The sequence below is a fragment of the Grus americana genome, chromosome 1, assembly GCF_028858705.1.
Source record: "Grus americana isolate bGruAme1 chromosome 1, bGruAme1.mat, whole genome shotgun sequence".
NCBI classification, from domain to species: Eukaryota; Metazoa; Chordata; class Aves; order Gruiformes; family Gruidae; genus Grus; species Grus americana.
The window spans coordinates 118451746-118474383 of record NC_072852.1 but is presented as its reverse complement, the minus strand read 5'-3'; the positions used below and the strand labels follow the sequence as shown (position 1 = coordinate 118474383).

Here is a 22638-nt window from a genome sequence, read left to right as displayed (position 1 = left end):
GTGTTTGGTTTTTTTTTGTTTTGTTTTGTTTTTTTTTTAAATTCTAGTTAAATACCACCTGTTGTCCATTTTAGGAATGTTTTAAAGTAATACTTGGAAAGCCATAGCACTGGTTCTATGCTACGCTTAAGTCACTTCTGTAAGGCACTTACACTGCATCCATTTATGAGTGGACATAATCATAACCCTAAACCTGCAGTTCATGTGCTGCAAATAATCACCATGTCTGTATCCATAAGGAAAACAAGCAGATTTCCCTACACACGTTTAACATAGTGACCTTGATTAAATTTTGAGGGACAGAAGCTGGAAAAATCAGCAAATTGAAAAGTTCAAATGCCTACATATATACTAAAAATGCATATTTATAAACAGTTTTAAGAAGAAATTTTATCTTAGATGTGTACTGACAACTGCACCCAATTTTCAAGGGTCAGCACTTCTTTGTCTTATCTTAAACTGTCTATAGAGAAGGTGAACAAATAGTAAATACAACGTCCTATACATGGAACTATTAAAAAAATTAGTGTATAAAGCATTCCAATGAGTGCTTCTAAAAAGAAAAAAAGAGTTAAATTGACTAAGAGCAGCAGAAAACATCAAAGATTCTTGTTATGTTTTAGTTTGCTATCTTTAAAAAAAAAAAGTTGCATTGCTAAATCCATTTCAAAGGAAGTGAAATTCATCTTGGCTTAAGGCTCAAGAAGTTATATTTTGTGAGCTGCCCAGAACAGCAAGATTAAACTGAATAACGCAGTTCAGCTAAATAACCCTTACTGTAGTTCAGATTAACACTGATTGTCAACCAAATAAAACATACAATAGGGTAGTATCTGTCATCTACTTTCTAAATTAGATTAATCAAGAAATTGATAATATAACAACCCTAGTCAACTGTCCCTTCTTCAGCATTTTTGTCAGGAAATAAAAATGTGTTATATAAGAGGCTTTAATCACAATAGGTTTTTTTTAAAACCAGCTAAAACCAGTGGAAGGAAACGTTAGCACCACTGCCTTATAAACAGACTAACAACTGCTTCTACTAAGGTAACATTCTTTTGTTAGACAAGCAATACAGAATCCTCATTTTCCCTGGCAGTGCTTTGATAATTCTTTAACAGGAAATGTGCTTAACAGGACCTTCCTGATCCATGAAAGAAGATAAGCTTACCAGAACACAAGAGCCTGCAAAACCAACTGCTTAGTCTCAGTACATGAGTTCTATTCTAAGGCCACAGGCTTGGTCAATGATAACATCACTGCCCCACCCAGGATAATACCTAGAACAACACTTTGGGACACAGTCAGTCACTAAGACTCTATTAGCTTCTAACAAATACCAGTTAATCAGTCCGTAGGCTTCTTGTAGCTGTCAGATGAACAGAATATAATTTCAAAGGTTTATCTGTACATGGTTATTACAGAATCTTATTAAATCCTAAAAATCTGTCAAGTTACTTTAGCCTAATTTTGTGGTGCAGAAAGGAGAACTTGCCCTTTAAAATATGGGCTGGCAGAGCCTCACCCTTCTGGTGTTGGCAATGTCATGTACACAACAGAAGAGACATGTGACAGTCAGGGAGGAGGAGGAAATTCTTCACAGCTCAGTTATGAAGTCTCAAACTATTGCTCCCACGGCAGCGTCAGGCCAGCACAAGCCAGCAGCGCCAACAAAGGCACCTCCACCTCCCCACACCCATGAGAGGTTAGGTGTAGCTGGAGCACCTGCAGGTAAGGGGTGCTGCCCATTTTGGCAGCAGTATCACCATAGGTTAGCTGCCTGCAGGATTCCAGTGTCTGGAAAAGCAACATGGTCATGAGAGTCTGATGAAAGCGTATAGGAAAGTCCACAACCACCACCAAGCACTGGAAAGAAACCCAGGCAAGAGTAGTACCAGTGGTTTTCCAGATAGAAGCCACTTTGTAAGACAGAATAATAAGGAGGCCTGACAGTATTTTAGAGAATAAGCTCCAAAGAATGAATTGAGCAGCATATTGAGACTAGGGCAGAAGCGGTTCTTTTTAACCAGCCCCTCAGATCACAGTTCTGGGCGTGGAAGAGCGTTATCCTCCCTAGGAGACGTCCATGCTACACAGTGGAGTGCCCGAGGAAGAGCCAGACATAACCTGGAGAGGGTGCTTGCTCCAGAGCACCGTTCTGAACCAGGTCCAAGGCAAGGAACACAGCCTCCTGCAGACCAATACACAACACACGCATGTCCAGAATTAGGAAGAATTGTGCAGGGTGTCGTCTTGAGTCCTACTGTCAAAGGTGAAGAACACCAAGTTGTAACAGTTGTTAGCAGTCGTAACAGAAGTGACGAGCAACATTACCTATTTCAGGTTTGTCAAGGAGACTGATTAGGATGCGGAAGGGTTTCAAATAAGCTTGATGCTGTTCCTCTGTATCAGACTCTGGGAATTTCTGATGTAAAATTTCAATCAAACTCTAGTAAAAAGAAAACATCAGCATGTTATATGTAGAAAAGAGATTGCCATTTTATTAAGACCTGAAGTGCTTCTAAATTTGATTTTGTTTAGTACTGACTACAATTGAACTTCAATTTTCCATACAGGGTAGACAAATCAATGATATCTTCTCATCTGTAGTCAAAGGCTGATCTTATTCAGAGAAGCATTTTTAAATAATTCAGGTAGTTCATCAAAGATGCTACGCTTTAGTTTCATTAGATTCCGTTTGCATTGTAAGCACATACAATATTGGGATAAATACAGCACAGCAGGCATTCAGATGGATGAAAATATAACCACCAAAAGGATGTTAACTTTAGGGACAGAAACCAAAGGACAAACCAAGTCCAGAAGAATTCCAGGCACAGTTTGCACTAGCATTTAAAAGGATCATCTGTCTACAATGAACACGAACCTCAACCAAAAGATCTTTAGAATATTTTCCAAAGAAATAAACAGCATGGTCTTCAGAAGTTGTTGAGTCTGCAGCAAAAGTACCACCTTTAATATCAGAGCCTACAAGATAAACAGAGACATCAGGAGTACAGAGAAACACTACAGTACAGAGCATTACACATGTCATTTATACAAATATTGACATTACATTGTGTTTTTAATCTTTGTCATTTCACCACTTTGCTTGAAACTAGCTCACGTACTGCCCAAGGACAGCCCACACATCGCAGTTTGAGGCATCCAGACATGCTACACTGAACATAAATCAAAACCAAGCCCAGATCCAGACATGGGGTCAGGAAGGGCAGCCTTCATGCAACTACATGGCTTCAGCTCTTGCCCTGTCACTTTTAGCCGCCTCTTACGCTGTTAAAAGGAGGCAGATGGGGAGAAGCTATAGCTCTCTTATAGTCCATCCTTGACAGTTAAGCCCACATGGGAATTAATAGACTATTACTTCCAGAAGAACAAGGTTAAAATAGCACCACACTCCCTTCAGTCCACTGAACCACTTCAGAATGAGCTGAGGATGGGACCAGAAATAACTCATCAGATAGATACCCTGTGATTCAGGACAGTGAAATGAATTCAACTCTGAAGAGAAGACTTGTTTCCCAAATGAATGCTTTATTTTGTTAAACAGGTACTTAATAAATGGCAACTAAAGAACACTATTTTATCATCATTCATTAACTGCTGAAAAAGTGTATTACATTTTTAAGCACTGATTTTTTTTCTTAGGTATTCAAAATATTGAATATCACTGTATGTTGTACAGTACCTAGCAACCATGCGTATAATCTTCTATTGAGTGACATGTCTCTCCTCAACAATGTCTGTGTAGCTGCTGACAGAATATGGACTAAATCAGTCCTGTGCAATAGAATAGTGCTTTCGTTGCAGTCCTAGGATGAAAAACACAGTGTTTATGAACACCGAAACCAGTCAAATTGGTAATAAGTTTATGTTTTGGGAAGGAAAAAAAAAAAGGCAATAAACCATCAACAATAAAATATTTTGTATACTAAAAATCCCAAGAAAGGGAATCTGGCACAATTGTGATCACTTTCATATTTAAGGTACAGAGCTACAGTTGAGCTGCAAATACTAAAGACTTCATTATGTTATGCCTTAAAATTACTTGCTACTTTCAAAATACTGACTACACTACTAGGTAAGTTAGGAAATGATGGGGAACAGCTCTTGTTTCAAGAAATATTTTCTTTCCTCGTCTTTAACAGAAGTGTCTTAGTTTAGAGGAGAAAATTCCAAATGCTGAAATCCTACTTGGAAGAGGAGCTCGATATTTTTTCCGTATGCAGTTTCTCAGGCCTGACTACTTCAAGCACATTCCAAATGCCACACAGTATTCACTGCGAAAGCACATCTTCATTTGAAGCTGTAAGGAGTCTGAGAAGCAGAAGAGTCTCCTCTAGTATTAAAATTGATGGATGGGAGAACAAAAACTGCAAAATGTGTTCATTGATTTTGAAGGTACAAAATTCAGCCATTTGGCAATAACGGAGGTAGGAGTTGGATTGGTTTCACAGAAGACATCTTCCTGCACAAAGTGCGCGTGCGACAATACCAAAATAGTCCTCTTACCAAAGCTGTATAAAAAGGAAAGAAGAAGAGAATCACTTCCAGAGTGTTTCTCTGCACAAGGACATTTGAATCCAATACTGATACACACAAAGACTTTATCTGCAAAAGGAAAAGAAAGCACAACAGCATTTTACTTCATAGCATTTAAACTACAATCACTCTTAATAACCACAAGAAGGAAAGAAAGTAAACTTGGTTACATGTGAATATATTTTTAAATAAGAGGAGAATTACTCGGCCATTTAACTCCTGCCTCCAAAATGAGTTTTAAAAAGTTTTGTGGAATACTGTTAAAAGAATCATTAATAATTATGAAATACTTGGTTTTGTAACAATACAGAATATCACAGTGTGACATCACCAGCTATCAGACAGATTGTGAAGCCTCACAAAATGCAGATATTAAAGTACTCTAGCTAGCATTACAGTTATTCCATCATGCAAGTTTAACATAAATTACTACCTACTGAAGATTTTCAGTTTACTGAAAAAATAGAGATACTAAATTTCAGAATTGTCTTCCAGACAGGACTGCAAACACTTTGAGAAATCCACATTAAACATTGTATATACTGCATTATAGAAAAGCTGGTCTTCAACCTCAAATGCAAATTCAGAACAGAGAGAAAAGATGTCAGGTTTGTCTTCTGATCTGAACCAGAGTCAGTCTTTTAAGGCTGTATGCAGTACCAATTACCAAAAACTGCAGAAGCTTCAGAAGACTTGCATTCTGCAGGCTAACCAAAACCAGTATGGGAGATTCTCTGCTATATTTCAGGTGAGATGCTCCCATTAAACAACCGTATTAAGCAATTCCATCTCTCTCTCCAAAATATTTTTAAAGCATGTCATTCTAATTTAATGCAGAGAAGGTGCAATCTGCTAGTATGCTGGTATTATGCTAGATAAGACTGTTCTATGGGGAGTGTAATAAACTTACTGTGAGCTTATGATCAGTGCCAAGCATGTACTTCTGCTGTTTTCCAGACAGCTCTCTGTTGATATGACTGACAACAAAAAGAGAAGCAGGCAACCTGATGGATGGGCTGACCAGGACACTGCCCCAGAGTGCTCCATAGAACACTTCTTGGCCCATCAATAAGGACAGCTTCACAAGCAGAGCATCTGTTCTGTATGGAAATATATTTGCCATGATAAAACAGATTTTTGTTAGTTCAGTTTTATACCATAAAAAGACAATTATACACAGAATTAGTATTGTAGTTGACATAATTTATTTAATTTCCTCATCTTTGTATTGCCAGTATTACCCTTTTCACATGACGATGGCCAGCATCTGATTGTACAAAAACAATCCAAAAAACACTCAATCCTTTGTCACTGTGCACGCTCACTGAAACAAAGTTTCTGTGCATACTTTGGAAACTTCTCCAGTAATTGCCTGCAGACATTAAGCTTTGACCAAATTACTGGAGTAGCTCTGATTGCAAAATATTTATGGTGAGAGGTGTGCAATGCTGAACTGGAAATAATTTAAGATGATGCTAGGCTCTGAAAGCCTATTTTACTCAGTCTGGGAAGTGGAAGATATCCTATGTATCTGTACTTACAAATCAATGGGCTCAATTTGTAAGTCACCGAACAAAGAAAAACATGAGATAAAATGACACACTGTCAGTTATTGCACACATGACCCGTACACTGAAATTAGTTTAAATGCAATCACACTGGAGGTCCCATGACTGAAGGTACATTCTCTGCTTTGGCAACTCTGTCAGTACTCTGGTATTTTACTATAATGTAGGAATTAAAACCTCATGTGAGGAATGTAGAAGTGAGAAAAGAGGAGGAAGTCCAGCACAGAAGAGGGAACACCCTCCCCCCCAAAATCTGATATTCTTTTCCATTTCTTTATAAAGTAGCCCCCAAGCCATTTTTCCTTTCTCATTTTGTGTGTGCGTGTGTGCAAACTCACGCATATATTTGTGCTTAAGAAGGAAATAGTGTCGAGGCTTAAGCACGACCTGAGCTAGTACTTTTCTCACTTTCAGGAACAGCAGGGGATGTATTAGTGTTAATCCTCAATGTTCAAGATTCTGAAAATATTCAGTGGAGAGTCTCTCATGAAGCTGAATTTAAAATTTATCTAACACATCTTCCAACAAGATATCCTGGTCTATCTTTCTTCCTTACAATGAGTAAACTAAAAAAAGACTTTCTCATGTAATTTTTATATTTCACAAAATATAAAATTAAATTAGTTTTAGCATAAATCTTTCACAGTGAAATATACAGTCAGTTCCTGTCTGTGATCCTGTTTGTTCAAAGCAAAGAGGAAAACAATGTCATCAAGAATAGGGAAAAGAGATATAATAAAACCAGTAGTTGGATCTCAGAAGTTAATTTGCCGTTCCTATTAACTCACTGCTTCACATTAAGTCGGTTTCAAAATAAGTTCAGTTTCCCTAAAAAGCCTTCAGATAGACAGGAGATTCAGTTCCAAGGGAATCCCTTTCTCCCCCAAGTCCCCAGCAACTAGTGCTGTAGGAAAGAGAAAACTATACACCATCACTTATAAGCCTGCCTGACAAAAAGCACATACTAAAATCCATGTTTCCACAGCAGATGTATGAGAGGTATATACTTGTCCATAGATCTGACGTTCTGGAGTTGGCAACTGAATGCTACTCACCAAGCTGGGAACACATGCAATCTACTCTTAGCCACTCCAGCAATTGAAATGAGCCTTCAATTCAATACTTGTTTTTAAAAAGAGGCATTAGGTGTAGAAGTATTTTGCTTATCAACTGTAATCTATGCAGCTTAGCACATCTCGCTCTTTTTTTTTTTTTTTTTTTTTTTAAGTGTACACACAGCTATTTAAGATTCAAAAAGGGCAGAGAAAACAGCCAACACATCCAGACTGGTAATACAGAAGGAAGCACATTACCAATGAAACATTTAGTGACTCCTTAAGCAAAGAAACATTTTGATGAAACCTACAGTGGCTGAGTTCTTGTAAGATCTTACAAAACAGTTGTGGTAACTGAAGTAAAACCACTACACAAATGGGTGCTGAGCTGCTCTTCTCAGCATACTTCCTGAACCTGAATGCCACTGTACTGAATGCCATTGTCATTATTGCCAGGGGCACCCAAGAGTGACAGAGATAATTTTTCTACAATAGATTTTATAAGAGTTGTCTCGTGCTTGTGTTTTCAGAACCTGAGGGTAAGTATCTGGTATAGAAAGACCGGAAAGAATTCAGCTTCTCTCTCGTGTTACAGTATTTAAATAGAATTTATCGACAGAGCAGTGGTTTGGGGAGTCAGGTTAATTATTTAGGAGTTCAGAGGAGCTTTAAGAAATAGTTTTTATTTCTTTCTCTCAGCACATCTATTTTTAACCCTTCTTTTCCTCTTCTCTCCTCTTTTATTATTCCTGAGATGAAAACAGAAGGGGAAAGGGTTTTACTATTCGTTGCATCTTTCAGGGACTCATCATTCTTCCACCCTTAGAAGGTCTTTTATCAAGCCTTCTACATAGACAGCTGACAGAAATTTCTGGAGAATTCCCTAGGAAAGCAACACACTGTATATTCCTTTTAAGTTAATATTAGTTCTCACCTGTCATAAATTTCTGATCCTTCTTCCAATCCGGGCAGCAGTCCAATTACAAAGGCTTGAAGACCAGGCAGGAGGGACTTTTGGAGAGGAAGAAAGTATTTCTCGTACAAACCAAGGAGAACAGGCCTCACTGACATTGCTGCATTTGCCAGCAAAGGAAACAAACCAGAGCTTTAAAGAAAAAAAAAAAAAAAGAAATAAAAAAGATAAGAAAAAAATTCAGATAATTAAAATAGACTTTGAAATGCATGCGCCTTTAAAGAGAAGTTTACCTGTACAAGAACAAATCCTTGGCAAGCCATTTCGTCCCAATAATTTTAAAGATTATTTCATAGGTTTCTAGTGCCTTTAAATGCACTCCACTAGGTAGGGCTGGATGCAAACACTGAGATAATCTTTTACTAATGATCAGCCGTCTTGGCAATAGAGAATACTTCAGGTTACTCTGAAGAGCCTGTGGAAGAAAGGAGATGAGAATAAATAGATATAATGTAAAAGATGATGTAAATGATGACTGCATGTCAAAGGTTTCCTACTAGCCCAGTGAGAAGAACTAAATGCATTCAAGAGTTTTCTCTCATAAATGCATTTTGTTACACTGAAACAGCAGAACTCTGCAATTGAGTTTTCATGTGGAATCAGTCATGAACAATCTAGAAAAGTTTGGTCTTACTTTGCTTAGAGGCTGGAAAGGGAAGTCAAAGGACAGGACAAGGATAGGGACAGGGTACCCTTATCCTGTCTCCAGGAGAAGTAGGGAAGTGACAAGAGCAGCATCTCAGCTTTTAAGGACAGGGAATAAAGTAAGAATTAAATAACTATCTTTCCTTGTAAACTTTCATTTCATGTATAGCCGCAATTTAAACAAAAAACCTACCAACCAAAGCAAGCCTGATTAAATGGGACAATAACAATCTTAGAAGTTATTTATAATTCTGTGTGGCTACATTCAGTAACCTTTATTAACTTACCCACTGTATTGACGTATAAGTAAAAGATCTTGAGGACAGGAAATAGTTAACTAAGTATTGCAGACAGGCCAGGTCTCTGGAAAATACAAACTCTAGCAGCTTGCTTTGGAAAGATTACGCTTTTCCTTGAACCATGCATGCATTTCAGCAGGGTAAATAGGTACACCTCTTCAGTTCAGAGATAATTGAAAAAAGAAGTTGCAAGTAAATGGCACTTTAGCCATTGATCACTGCCTACTAAGGCAAACAGATGTTTCACTGCAGATTGACATTTGGGATGTTTTCAGGATTAGGCAAATCCCTGACTCTCCCAAAGGTTAAGTCATGGTCTTATTCTACGTAATTATTTTAAACTTGAAGTTCTTCTATCCGGTCTGAAAAAAGGTTCTGAAAAAGCAGCAAAGTGAACGAACCCTTCCTTGCTCGTTTCTAAGAAACATACCAAAACAGTTCAGAAACGACCTCAGCATTCACTTGAATGCTGAATACTCTCATCAGCAGTTAGAGGAAGAGATAAAACTCATCATCTTTCAAAGGTGTGTGCAACTTATCGTGTAAGACTTTGCAGTTAGTGGGCATGAGAAGGCAGAATCTGTGAGCCTGCTGCTGCGTTATTTCTCCCATTTGCTGCCCTGCCTAAACTGAGACACCAGCTGTTACTACAGAGCTTCTAGTAAATAAAATTTACTCAAGAAGAAAAGGTCTGAGAGTTTGTAACAAGTAAATAGAAACGTCACACCATTCTGAATCACATACAGTACAGATGCCATTTAGAGCTAATTAATTTCCTTCCTTCCCTCCCTCACTATGAGCATGAGATCTGCATTTTAATAGGTACTAAAAACTAGAATCCAAGAATACAGCAATATTTACATATGAAACCAAACCAGGTTGTATTTGTTTAGTTATCTTTTATACCTTTTACTTTTGAGAGATTTACTCATGTAACATATGAGTAACATTATTTCAATATTAAAGATTAAAACCCTTAATACTTGTAACAACTTTGAAGACTGCTGGAAAGCTGGACTTTGAAACACTCTGTTTATATTGGTTGGTATGTATTTGCCCACACCCTCTGTATATATAAAAGAAGGTAATTACAAAAAATATGCCAGTGGTAAATATTTTTCCTCTCAATCTTAAGATTGAACAAATACCATGTTAACATTCTATCAGTTAAAATTTAAATATCAACTAGGTAGAAGATGAAAACATTCATTGTTTATTACACAGAGAATCTGCTCCATTACCGAAATAATGCCATTTCATAAAAATTTGTTTGACTTATTTAATTTCCTAAGGATGTGAAGTAGATCTCCACCGGCAAATAAGGACGCTCCTTCACCAAACATCAGGGATAGCTAAGCAAAACATTTAGTCAGAAGAGGAAAAAATACTCCAGGCATATTAGGAGTTGAATAGTGCATATGCGGGGATAATTCAGTTTTAAGTATCTTTCTTGGGTAACTCTGAAACCTTCCTATGTCCAAATTCCAGCACGTGAGACTAACTTAGAACAAGACTAAACTCGTGTACATGTGCCAACTGTACTGCTTCACCTAAAGAATCAGAAGACATCTCTGTACAGGAAGCAAGATTTGAAGATATTTATGATGATGCTTATACATCAGCTGAGGAGAGTTTCTGCCCATCACATCAGAACAATTCTGAGATGAAACTCCCTTCTCAAAAGCATGTAATCTTTTTTCTGACTTGGGCTGAAGAAATACACAGGTGGACACAAGCTACAATTCTCAAGAGTGGGTGTTCCTGGTAAACAGTTGTCTCTGATCTTCCAGCAGATGCAAGGGATTTTAAACCACACTGCAACATATTAGAAGACTGTGGTTGCACCAAGAGCCGTTCCAGCAGAGAGGTGGGCTGGCTGCTACTTTGCTGAAAGGTTCAGATTCTTAACAGCTTCCCCAGAATTGCAGGGCTCAAAGAATTTTAAAAGGCTTGAAAGACATTAATTAGCAGACAGATCTAAATCTGTTCATTGAAATAAGAGTGACATGATAGTATACAGAAACTAATTAGCATTTGGAAATAATGTGATCCGACAGGCAAAGCTAAGCAGCTTGATTTTTAAATATCCTGAGCTCCCACAACTGAAAAAAAGAATCAGTTGACTGTGAGATCTAGGACTGGTGAAATGCCGTTAAAATTTCAGCTTTACAGGTAGTTAAATGTTGTGGTAGCACACCTGGTATCACTGGCACCCTATGCAGATGAAGATCTCATCCCAAACCATTGTTTCCACATTCAGAATCCAACACTAATGACTGCAGATGGACAACTCTGCTCACAGGTTTTGACATCTATTTTCATCCACTCTTTTGATTCTTGTGAGCTTAGTTTGACAGTCTTTAGTTACATATGGGCTGAAGGCCATCCATGATCTACTTTTCCTCCTTGTCTCCAACTGCTTTCTACATGAGCAGTTACAGTGGCAGAAGTGTTAAATGTCACTGGAACTGCCAGCAAGCACTCCATGCTTAATGTATCATCCCAAGATCTGGTTTTCACAGATCAATGAGAAATCAACAATCCCAGAAAACCAAGAAGTGTTTGATCTACCACTGGCTTTTAAAATAAAGACTTTAATTAGTAAGTCAGGAAAAAATGAGACATGCAAAGGAATGACTTGCGTGCACGTGCACGTCCCATTTTCAACTTTTTACAGATTCTTTCTCTTTGTGACTGACTAGAGAATACATTATACACACTAAACATTTTCTAATGCATAAGCATGCTCAGAGTTTCTTTGCATGTGGGCTATAAAGGATAGAAAGGGAAAGCTAGCTATTCTTTTCATCAGTGTATACATGTGCCTTAAATCAAAACATACACAGACACACATACACAGAGGAATATTTGCATTTCCACAGTTACTGCTTTAATCATTCTGCACTGCTTTATAGCACCACTAGAGATCAGTTAGATCAATTTGCCTAGACATAAAACACCCATGCAAATCAAGTAAATATTTTTATTTACATAACTAGAATCCCAGAAAAAGGCAGCATGTACATCAATTTATAAGATTATCTTCAACTAGGAGACACTATAGTTCTTGTTTTAGACAACAGGGGTTGGGAGGAGCAGGGGGAGAAGGAGAGCCTGTGATTCCATTTTCCAGTGATTCATTTTCCACGTAAGTAAATAACATTCTAAACAGAACTCCTGCTTCCATAAAAATGGCAGCATGAAGTTCAAAGATGGTTGTGAGGAAACTGTAAACTAGGAGCTGGGGTTACATTAAAAAAGGGGAAGAAAAAAATGCATAAAATATCCCTAGTCCTGCACATTGCATTTGTGCATCGGGTGTGGTTAAGTTCCATAAAGCAATTAGGAGGCAAAGCTTCCCTTCTTCTCAAAGATACAAGGCTTGCCTTCAACAGAAGGCAAGTGGTGGTTGGGTTTGTAATACAGCCAACAGTTGTTATAAAGCTGTAGCAGTCAGAGCTCTCATATGAAGCAACTGGTGTAATTAATGGCTATGCTCATTAAATCCATATTTCAGAAGGATCCTTCTCTTCTCTCCCCTCAAGAACAGACATTAAGTGTTACTACTGAAACAAACAATAGTTGTGCAGCTGCAATTAGTTTTATGCTCTTTCCCCTTCCCCTCCAAACAGACTGTTTGGCTGAGACCACATTCACCTTCAAGTTCCTGAAGCAAGAAAAGCGTAGAGAAAGAAAAAGTAACATATTTATTTTCTATTGAAAGTCAAATTAAAAAAACAAACCAAACAAAACAACAACAGCTTTGAAATTGCAGGCTAAAGACAAAAAATTAGTATTGTAAGAAGTTATAATCTGTGCATTTACACACTTGTGTGATGTCCAAGGATAAAAAGCTGTTTGAAAGCCCTTTTTAAGAGCAAACATTGCTATCAATACTGAGCAAGCCAACCATGCTGTAAAGCGTAAAATAAATCCCCCTAGAACAACTGATTTTTCAAAGGTTATAATATTTTGTTTTCATGGTGAACGATAACTATAAATGAACATCTTGCTCAGAAAGGCATGCCAGCCAGGCTCAGTGGCAACAGTCACTAGCAAAGCTTCTGTGCAAGTTCCGTATAACCGATAACCAACAACTGCTGACAAATTGTTGACAGAGGTATTTCTGCCAATATGCACGGCAAAGTCCTGTCCGTTATTCTTGTCAGACAGATGTAGGTTGTTTTGGGGTTTTTTTGGTAGGTTGGTTGTATTATTTGTTTGGGTTTTGGTTGTTGTTGGTTTTAATATATATGGATTAAAGGAACAAACAGGGGAGCTTAAATATTCACTTGCCAAAAACCTAGTGAGATTTGGTGCTGTTCTGTGAATCAGTAAATTTCAGAGACTTTTCTGAAAACCTCCGTTCATAGTTTCCTTACAAAGGCAGGCTGTGGAATCCAATATTTACTACTGCTCAGTTCTTAATTTTGCAAACTGTGTCACTTATCTACTGTTCACTTGCACCCAGAGTTCAAATTTCTAGAAAATATATGCCTATACTCTGGATTAAAAACCCTAATGCAAACTATGCAACTTGAATTTTCCTAACTTCATAATATTTTTAGCCTTTTAGTTGCCTGAAGTTCCCCCTAGATGAATACTTTTATATGTATTTTATATAATATACATACCTTGTTTGTACTCTGTATAGACAGTGACAAGCATTTTGGATATGAAAATGATGTTAAAAGCACCTATTTCACTGACAAGCCTGCATATGCTGAACCATCAACTACTTTTAGGTTTAAAAAGACAACACTCCTCCCCTCCAGCATTTTTTTCTATCGAAGTGATTTCACAGAGTTGTATCCACTTACAACATTGGAACAATCTGGCAAAATCTGCAATAGCACAATCACATTTTAGCACTAGGACAATCGGGAAGGATTACTGTATTCTGGATGCAGCAATCGGTACTGAACATCTGAAAAACTTAGTCACAAACCAGCGCTTTCCAAACAGTGAACATATGCAGATTTGCAAAAAAACCCAAAAAACCATGGTTCGAAGCTGTATCCAAGAACAGTACTGAGAAGAGAATAATCCTATTTCTTGAAGCATGGAGCAGTCTAGGCTGCAGCTACTAAATGACCAGCTTACAGTAACTAGAGCTTGAACAGAGGAAAAAGCACAGAGAGAAAGATATTTACAAGTGAAATACCAGTAAGCTTCAAGGCAAAGCTGAAGCCCCCCTATAAAACATTAACATCCATATGTACTGCCTGTTTTATCCACCTGTTTGCATCTGACCATTCATACTCTTACATAAGTTTTTATAAATGTTACTTTCCACTGTTTCTCCTTCACCATGATGATGCATAACACCTGCACTATTCAAATTAAAACCCCTCCAATCTTTCCCTTACAAACTTGGGGTGTAGCATAAGTTAGCAAATTCTGCCAACTCTAGAAAACAGTTTCTCTCCATCCTTCACTCATGCTCACACTTGGCACCTGCAGTTCTGTTCAGAACACTGCAGGGGAGAATCACCTTACCTAACCTTAGAAGCCTGGGTCAGCTAAAAAACATGGGCAAAACTGCAGTAACTCACCTCAGGCTCCCTATAAAACCAGTGAGGAACACACACAATTTTAGGACAGCGTTCATCTGACCTACTTTAAATAACAAGAGATGAGTCACAACAACAGCAACAACAAAAATAAAACCCCTTATTCCTCTGCCTAAAAGTGATTCAAGGTGAAGCTGTCCACACTGAACTAATCCGAAGTTAGATAAGGCTCATCTCCCTTAAGTGATAAAAAATAATCTTTCTAGATCTACAAACTGACCCATTTGGCTGACCATTCAGATTAAAGTCAACTGGTTTCTTTACTGCTTCCCTGGTTCTACAAGTCACTGTGATGAGTTAGAACCATAGAAGCAACAGAGACACTGAAAAACAACCTTCAGTTTAACCTTGGTAGCTAAGTAATAAGAAAGAAGTAGCAGAACTGTCTCTTTTCACCAGGAGTAACAGCAGCAAGAGCTCCAAGATCACTTGTTTCAGTCAAGGCCAAATGGATCTGGATCAGCTCCCTCCATTCTTTTCCCCTGATATATAAGTAGGAAGAGCCTGTGCTGCTTCCTCCAGACCTCGTACTGAAAGGGTAATGCCGCTGAGCTTCTATTGAAATAAGAGCATGCGTGTGTGTGTGTGTGTGTTAACTTGTGAGACTCAATAGTGCAAAGTATTGTTGAAGCCTGACTATAGGGGAAAAAGCCTCAGAAAATATTGCACCTGTATAAGCAAGAACACCCACAATTAAAGTCAACAATATAAAAATTCTCAAGAAACACATGCTTAAGAGAGATCTTCCATGCTACTCTAGAAGCATGAATAGTACTTCTGAAACTCCTCAACTTAACCTCTTTCACAGCATTTTCACTTTTGCTTAATAATAGGCATCACTGCACACCAGTTACTGACATCCAGGATAAACCATGTGCAGTGTTTAAAAACGTTTTCACCACTGAGATACTGTTGATCTCCTCCCTCCTACCCAATCTCTTCCTGCTCATTCATTCACCCTCAGAACTGACTGCAGAAGAAATTAGGCTCTTACGTTAGAAACCCCTCTCCTCCCCCCCAACACTAACAGCACTCAACAACAATATTTACGGTTTAGGATGTAAGACACCAAGTAATCACAGGAATTAAGAGAATAGCTATTGACATCTTATTTCACAACCTTCCTTTTGTCAACACATTCCCCTAACATAGCATCCTTATCTTCATATAACAGACAGAAGCAGATGAACACTGGGGATGATTTGCTGTACCAATTCTTAAGCTCCTAAAATGATTAAGTCCATAAAATACCACAGCAGATGGACTGATGTAAAAGCTAAAAGCTTTTTTGCTTGGTTTCTACTATGCTGCTACATATTTTGGCAATTCTGTACCTGAATAAGAGTTTCAGATAGGTGTTAGTCAGTTCCATGTGTTCATCTAGGTCAAGATAAAAGATCAAAGCCTACCTCTTGCCACAGGTAAGAAATCTCTCACCCTAATTATTTCTTATTTTCCCTTTTGAGGGAAGCATTCTGAAGGCCTCTAGCTTTCCTTATTGACTCAACAGGAATCACAATGAAACAGCAAAGGCAGAAATGTGTAACTCCTCTTGCCAGAGTAACATCCAGCTTCCTCTCCTTGGAAGAGGAAAGCACATGGCTGCCCTTAAAAAAACCTCTCAATTTGGCAAATGTTGTCCCAATTTTCAAGAAGGGTAAAAAGGAAGACCTTAGTAATTACAACCTGTCAGTCTCACTTCATCGCCTGCTAAAATTATGGAGCAGGTTATTCTGGAGGTTATTGAAAAAACACTTGAGAGACAACACAGTCATTGGTCATAGTCAGCATGGGTTCACGGGAGGAAAGTCCTGCATAATCAACTTAATTTCCTTTTATGTCAAGGTCACGCATCTTGTTGACCAAGGAAAGCCAGCAGATGTGTTTTTTCTGAACTTTAGCAAAGCTTTTGATACTGTCTCTCATGGTATCCTTCTGGATAAACTGTCCAGCACACAGCTAGACAAAACCCTAATATGTTGGGTGAGCAACTGGCTTATGGGTCCGGCTCAAAGGGTTATAGTAAATTGGGTTACATCAGGCTGGTGGCCAGTCACCAGTGGGGTTCCCCCTCCAATTTTAGGGCCAGTGCTCTTTAATGTGTTAATAAATTATCTGGATGCAGAAATCGAATGTACATTAAGTAAGTTTGCTGATGATACTAAACTAGGAGGAGCTGTGGACTCCCTCAAGGGTAGAGAGGCCTTATAGAGATCTGGAAAGACTAGAGAGCTGGGCAATCACCAACTGTATGAAATTTAACAAGAGCAAGTGCCAGATTCTCCACCTGGGACAGGGTAATCCTCATTACACACACAAATTGGGGGGTGAGAGGCTGGAGAGCAGCCCCACAGAAAGAGATCTGGGGGTCTGAGTTGATGGCAAGTTGAATATGAGTCAACAGTGTGCCCTGACAGCCAAAAGGGCCAACCGTGTCCTAGGGTGCATCAAGCACAGCATAGCTAGCTGGTTGAGGGAGGTGATTGTCTCACTCTACACCACACTGGTGCAGCCCCACCTCAAGCACTGTATGCAGTTTTGGGCATCCCAAGGTAAGAAGGACATCAAGCTATTAGAGCGTGTCCAGAGGAGGATGACCAAGATAGTGAAAAGTCTCGAGGGCAAGACTCGTGAGGAACTGCTGAGGTCACTTGGTTTGCTCAGCTTGGAGAACAGAAGGCTGAGGGGCGACCTCATCACAGTCTACAATTTCCTCAAGGGGGGCAGCAGACGGGGTGGTGCTGATCTCTCTCTGGTGACCAGTGGTAGGAGATGAGGAAATAGAATGAAGTTGCGTCAGGGGAAGTTCAGATTGGACATTAGGAAAAAGTTGTTCACTGAGAGGGTGGTCGGTCACTGGAACGGGTTCCCCTGGGAAGTGGTCATGGCACCAAGCCTGTCAGAGTTCAAGGACTGTCTGGACAATACTCTTAGTCATATGGTTTATTTTTAGGTAGTCCTGAGAGGAGCAGGGAGTTGGACTTGATGATCCTTATGGGTCCCTTCCGACTTGAGATATTCTATGATTCTATGGATTCTCCTCCCCTTTGAAAACTCTGTAGAATTAAGGCTTAGCAACAACAGCAAAGGCATGTGAGGCATCTATCGGATAACAACAGATGTTTCCCTACGAATTTTGCAGGAGTTGTCTCCTCCCACCCCTGTTTCCTTAATGATTGTAACTACTCTTGCCCCATGTATACTTGGGAAGAGCTTTACGTTAAAAGAGACCAAGTGGGACGCAAACAACACACACCTTGTTTCTTGGGCAGGAGAAGGCGGCACGCTTCCTAGGTGTTTCCCCATAAAAGTCCTTTTCTTTCTTCATATACTCAGCCATATTTTCCATTCCAAAAGACACCACCAGCAGCAAATCAATCATTTCCCCAAATACAAGGGAAGGGCATGGTCAAGTAAATTTGATCTTTAAATATAAATTTTGACTCAGAATTTATACTAAAACTTGTGACCTCCTGTTCTATATTAAGACTTTTTTTAGCTGCTCTAGAGTGAGTAACCAGCATCCTGAAGGTTTCTTCGATGCAAAACCAAAATTAACTTAGCAGTATAAAGGACATAAATACCATTTCAAGGAAACCTCTGTTGGTTTTACCAGAATTTCTCACATTTATATAAAAGATACTGAATTAGCTGCTTCCATTACCCCTCCTTTATGAAGTAATATTTTGCTTGAGTGAAGTTTCAATTTTGTTAAATATTGTAAGTTACAGAAGTGTCAGTAACAATAGAAAGATAATAAACAAACAGAAAAAATATTCCTGTGATACTACCTTATTGAGTTTGCCAAGGGAAGATATAAGATCCGCCCATTCACTTGATGATTCAAAGTTTCTCAAAGCTTTCTCAATCGCTGAAGAATAATTTCTGTATCTGTAATCACCAAATAACTCCTGCTCTTCTGGATCCATCTTTGGTTCTCATAGCAAGGTGAAATTTCCTGGTAAACTAAAACATGCACACATTACAAAAAAATAACCCGCATTTAACTTCTGGCAAACCTAAAGTACTATAAGATAACAATAAATATGTAGAAGCACTGACGGATCACAATAAACAGGTCATCTGATCAAGTTTCAACACAAAGTTAAAAATAATTTAACAGGCATGACTCCAACTCTCCACTGCCTGTTTTAGAAGTTTTACAGTCACATTTTCCTATTTATGAAACATGTTTTTTCCTTCCAAGCATGTGGATCTCTCACACAATAACAAAGGAAAGGAATATAAAGTCCCATTATAAACAAGGACAAGGAGTTAGGGAGAAGTAAATAGTTTTCATAACTTATCACCTTTGCAGTGTTTTGAAAGGTTACCTGTAGCCGTGGAATGTGAAACATTTCATATCAAAATTCAACCTTCCAGAGGAATCCCATTAAAGGGCCTCTCAGCCCTCAGCAGAAGGAGCCCTCAGAACTCTGTATGTCAACTTGTCAGCAGCAGAAGCTGAAGTATGAGACTAAGATGCTGTGCCAAAGTGTTAATGCATTCAAATCTTTCTTCATATCGCCAAAAAGTATACATCTCTTTTTACAGAGGAAAATAAGTTATTCAGACCTGATTTTCTCATAGTCTGCAACACATTTAGATTAAAAAAGCAAAATGCACCTGTTTTAGAACAATGGGAAATGGGTGCGACTGGATTTTACATACTAAAAAATCATACCTTTGCTCCTATGCTAGCTATGACAGTAGTTCTCCTGTTAGCTAATATCAAAACATTCTTCTAGAGAGATGCTTAGGTTTAGGAATGCCAAGTTTAGGTCAATCTGTGCTATATCACTGAGACAGAAAGAAAGCACAGTCCTGTAACAAAACATTTTATAGTGTTTCTTAAAGACATCTGCTTTCGTTTTCCTACTGTTAGGACACAAAAATAAATATAAGTAGTGTTCTATATTCTTTTAAAGTAGCTCATCCCAGCACTTAAAAAAAAAATAAAAATCAACGGAATAACTGCGTATCGTCCATTAACTTTAATAAACAACAATAATTACATCAAGATTTTGGTAGCAAACACTCAGAAACAGAAAAATGCAGGATGCACCCACAAAAGAGAAACTATTTTAAAGACAAGTTTAAGCCACTTTTGCACTCCCTAATAGCAGGATTCAGCCATTGCTGATACAACCACTCTATGTCATCCCACCTAGATCCACCTCTACATTTAAAAAAAAAAAAAAAAATATTCTCACACAATGTCATCAGGGCCATGTTCGGTTGGTTGGTTTTGTTTGTTTGTTTTGCTACAGTAAAAGTTTAATCTTCTGGTTTCACCAGGATGTATTCAGTGCTTCTCACAGCACAAAGAGTAAAAAAAAAAACCCTACTGCTTTACAGGGTATAACATTCATCTGGGATACAGCTATCCTTGCTCCAACAAAGACTGCAAAATAACGTCAACCCTCCCATAAAACCTAACAAAGTAGCAAATTTGCAGTATATTGTCAGTAAAAATTAGGAGTAATCTGATACAGACACTTCCCCAAAACAAGCAAGGCAAGAAATTTTCCCTCATTGCACATAAATACCTTAATCATTGGATTACCGAACTGTATTCACATTCCCTAGGACAACATGAGCTGGGAAGCATCCTAGCAGCTCTCTGCCAAGTCAAAAGCACTGCCACTTTCATAAATAAGAGATTTGTCTGGATCATTTAGAATCGGGCAGCCGTTTTGCTGACAGAACACATCAAATTTCTTCATTTGTAAATGCAATATACCCACATGAATCCACTTAGTATCTAGCAGAAATCAATCAACTTACCAACAGCACTTAAAGATGTTCTAAATATTCTATGAAAATCACGTCTTAAAGCATTCTCATAGTATTAAAACTTGGTCCATTTAAGTAAAATCAAATTAGGTTCCAAGGGTAAAATAGCACGTACTACTCAAGAAAAAACCCACAAAACTAATAAAACTTGAACTGGGGGAAAAATTGTCTTATTCCTTTCTTAAGGCACTTTAGACTTTTCTGTGAAAATACAGGTGAACAGTGTATTCCCACACAGAAAAGCAGCGATGGACTTAATGATCTAGCACACGTTGACGTTCATGTACCTATGTCGCTAGATGTCAGCAAGGTTTGAAAAAAATCCAATAATCTAAATACAGCCAAAGGATCGTATTTGTCCTTTTATACAAAGGCAGGAAGATTAAAAAAACCAAACCAAACCAAACGCCACTTGCCAGTGACCTTCAGGCACGTCTCCCAAATCCCAGGTCACAAACTTCCTTAGTCAATGCAGACGTCAGTAGTCACTCGTCAACTTCCAGCATTGTGCTAGGACGGGTTAGCGAGGCGGGCGCTTTGCCACTGATCCCGAGGGACCAGGCGCTGCCTCCCCGGCCTGCGGGGCCTCTGCGGGCAACCCCCACCCCGCGCCCCGCCGCCGGCTGCTGATCGCTCCAGAGCCCGGCTGCGGCTTGGCAGGGCCCCGGCGGTGGGGGGACACGCAGCCCCGAGCCAGGCCCGGCCGCGTCGGGAGCGGGGCCCCTCTGAGGGCTCGCCCTGCGGGGACGGGACGGGGTCCCCACAGACCCCCGTCCTCCCCGGACGGGCAGCCCCGCGGCGAGGCTCCGCCGCAGCCTCACCTGCCAGGCAGGGAGCGCCGAGGCCGTGCCGGCTGCGGCAGCGGCGATGACAGGGCGGGCTTCCCCGCCGGCGGCCAGCTGCGGTGCCCCCTCGGCCGCGCCACCAGCAGTCCCCGGCGCTTAGCGGCCCTCGGGCGGGTCACCCCAGATGCCCGCGCGTTTCCCCCCTCGCCCCTCCCTAAACACACGCCCGCCCGCCGAGCCCGGGCGCGGCGGCACCCTCCTCCCCGCCACCCCCGTACCTGGGAAGGGCCCCGCAGACCTCCCGGTCCGGAGGCGGCGGCGACGTGTCCCAGCCCGGCGCGGGAAGGTGGGGCGACACCCCGCAGTCTCTATGGCAACAGGAGGGAGCAAAAAACCCAAACCCCTCCCGCTCCGCGAGGGCCGCGCCGCAGCCGGCAGCTGGGGCGGCACCACTGAATACAGCGCGGGGCAGGGGGAAGCTCGTACACCGGGGCAGGAGGACTCCAGGTATCTCCACCCAGCGGCGGCCGCTCTCGTTTTTACCGGCTGCCGAGCCGCGATGGGAGGCTGCCAGTGTCCGGTAAGCGCTACCGGAGCAGGTCATCTACGACCCCCCCCCGGGGAGAAATGGTACACCCCGGCGGCCGGGCCCGGGCGCCGAGCGCCCCCTGGCGGCGCGGAGTAGCGAGCCCCGCGGCCGAGCGTGCTGCCGGCGGGGAGCGGCCGCGGGGCTGCGGGGGAAGCGCCGGGTCGTACCCGGGCCGCTCCCTCCGCTTGGTGCATCAGCCTCGGCTGCTCTGGAAACAAGGCGGCGGCTGCGTGGACCCTCAACCTCGCGTGTTCTCCCCCCGCCTCCCACGCTGGGGCGTCGCAATGCAAGTATGCGTGTCCCTGCGCGCAGCTGGACAACGAGGGCTGTTACCTGCTCCTCCAGCAAAGTTCCAGCATCTCTATTACACTGGAGCCAGTAAAGGCACGTTTAACATTTTTGCTTCTGTTCCAGCTGGTTTTAGGCACGAAGCACTTTTGACAAATTTTGAAGACGCAGCTTTCACGGGGATTCGATTGTCACATTTATAGTAGGCTGAAGCTCAATACAAGAAGTCCTCTGTTCTTTGCAAAAGGCTTGAAAGAAAGTTCACGCGCTAGATTTTTAGTACGCTTAAGGCAAAAAAAGAAACTAGCAAAACACCCACGGAAAGTAAAATACATCTCATGATCTTGCCAAACAAGGATTTATACACTGTGGAAACATATTTAACCTCAGCGCTTTCCCCCCCCCCCCCCTTTTTTTTTTAATATATGCAGGCAGATAGTTCAAAGTAGCTGTAAAGGTCAAGGAAAAATAACCCTCTGTTATTCTGTTCTGTGTTATAACTGT

At 40.4% G+C, this 22638-nt stretch overlaps 1 protein-coding gene across 6 annotated transcripts in view; it reads right to left on the bottom strand.

Moving 5' to 3' along the window:
• Positions 1 to 21857, bottom strand: part of DOP1B (DOP1 leucine zipper like protein B) — a 51071-nt gene extending 29214 nt beyond the window's left edge. For 3 of the 6 annotated variants that reach the window (XM_054813547.1, XM_054813548.1, XM_054813553.1), the window contains exons 1-9: positions 21536 to 21857; positions 18468 to 18642; positions 8393 to 8574; positions 8121 to 8291; positions 5474 to 5663; positions 4534 to 4632; positions 3710 to 3833; positions 2888 to 2988; positions 2335 to 2449 (exon numbers count right to left, since the gene is read on the bottom strand). In XM_054813547.1, coding sequence (XP_054669522.1) covers positions 2335 to 2449; positions 2888 to 2988; positions 3710 to 3833; positions 4534 to 4632; positions 5474 to 5663; positions 8121 to 8291; positions 8393 to 8574; positions 18468 to 18605 — 1120 coding nt within the window. In that variant the 5' untranslated portion in view covers positions 18606 to 18642; positions 21536 to 21857. Of the gene's footprint in view, positions 1 to 2334; positions 2450 to 2887; positions 2989 to 3709; positions 3834 to 4215; positions 4633 to 5473; positions 5664 to 8120; positions 8292 to 8392; positions 8575 to 18467; positions 18643 to 21535 lie in introns of those variants that run through there. The other 3 variants (XM_054813549.1, XM_054813552.1, XM_054813551.1) reach the window with 3 other exon arrangements.
• Positions 21858 to 22638: the final 781 nt, after the last annotated feature.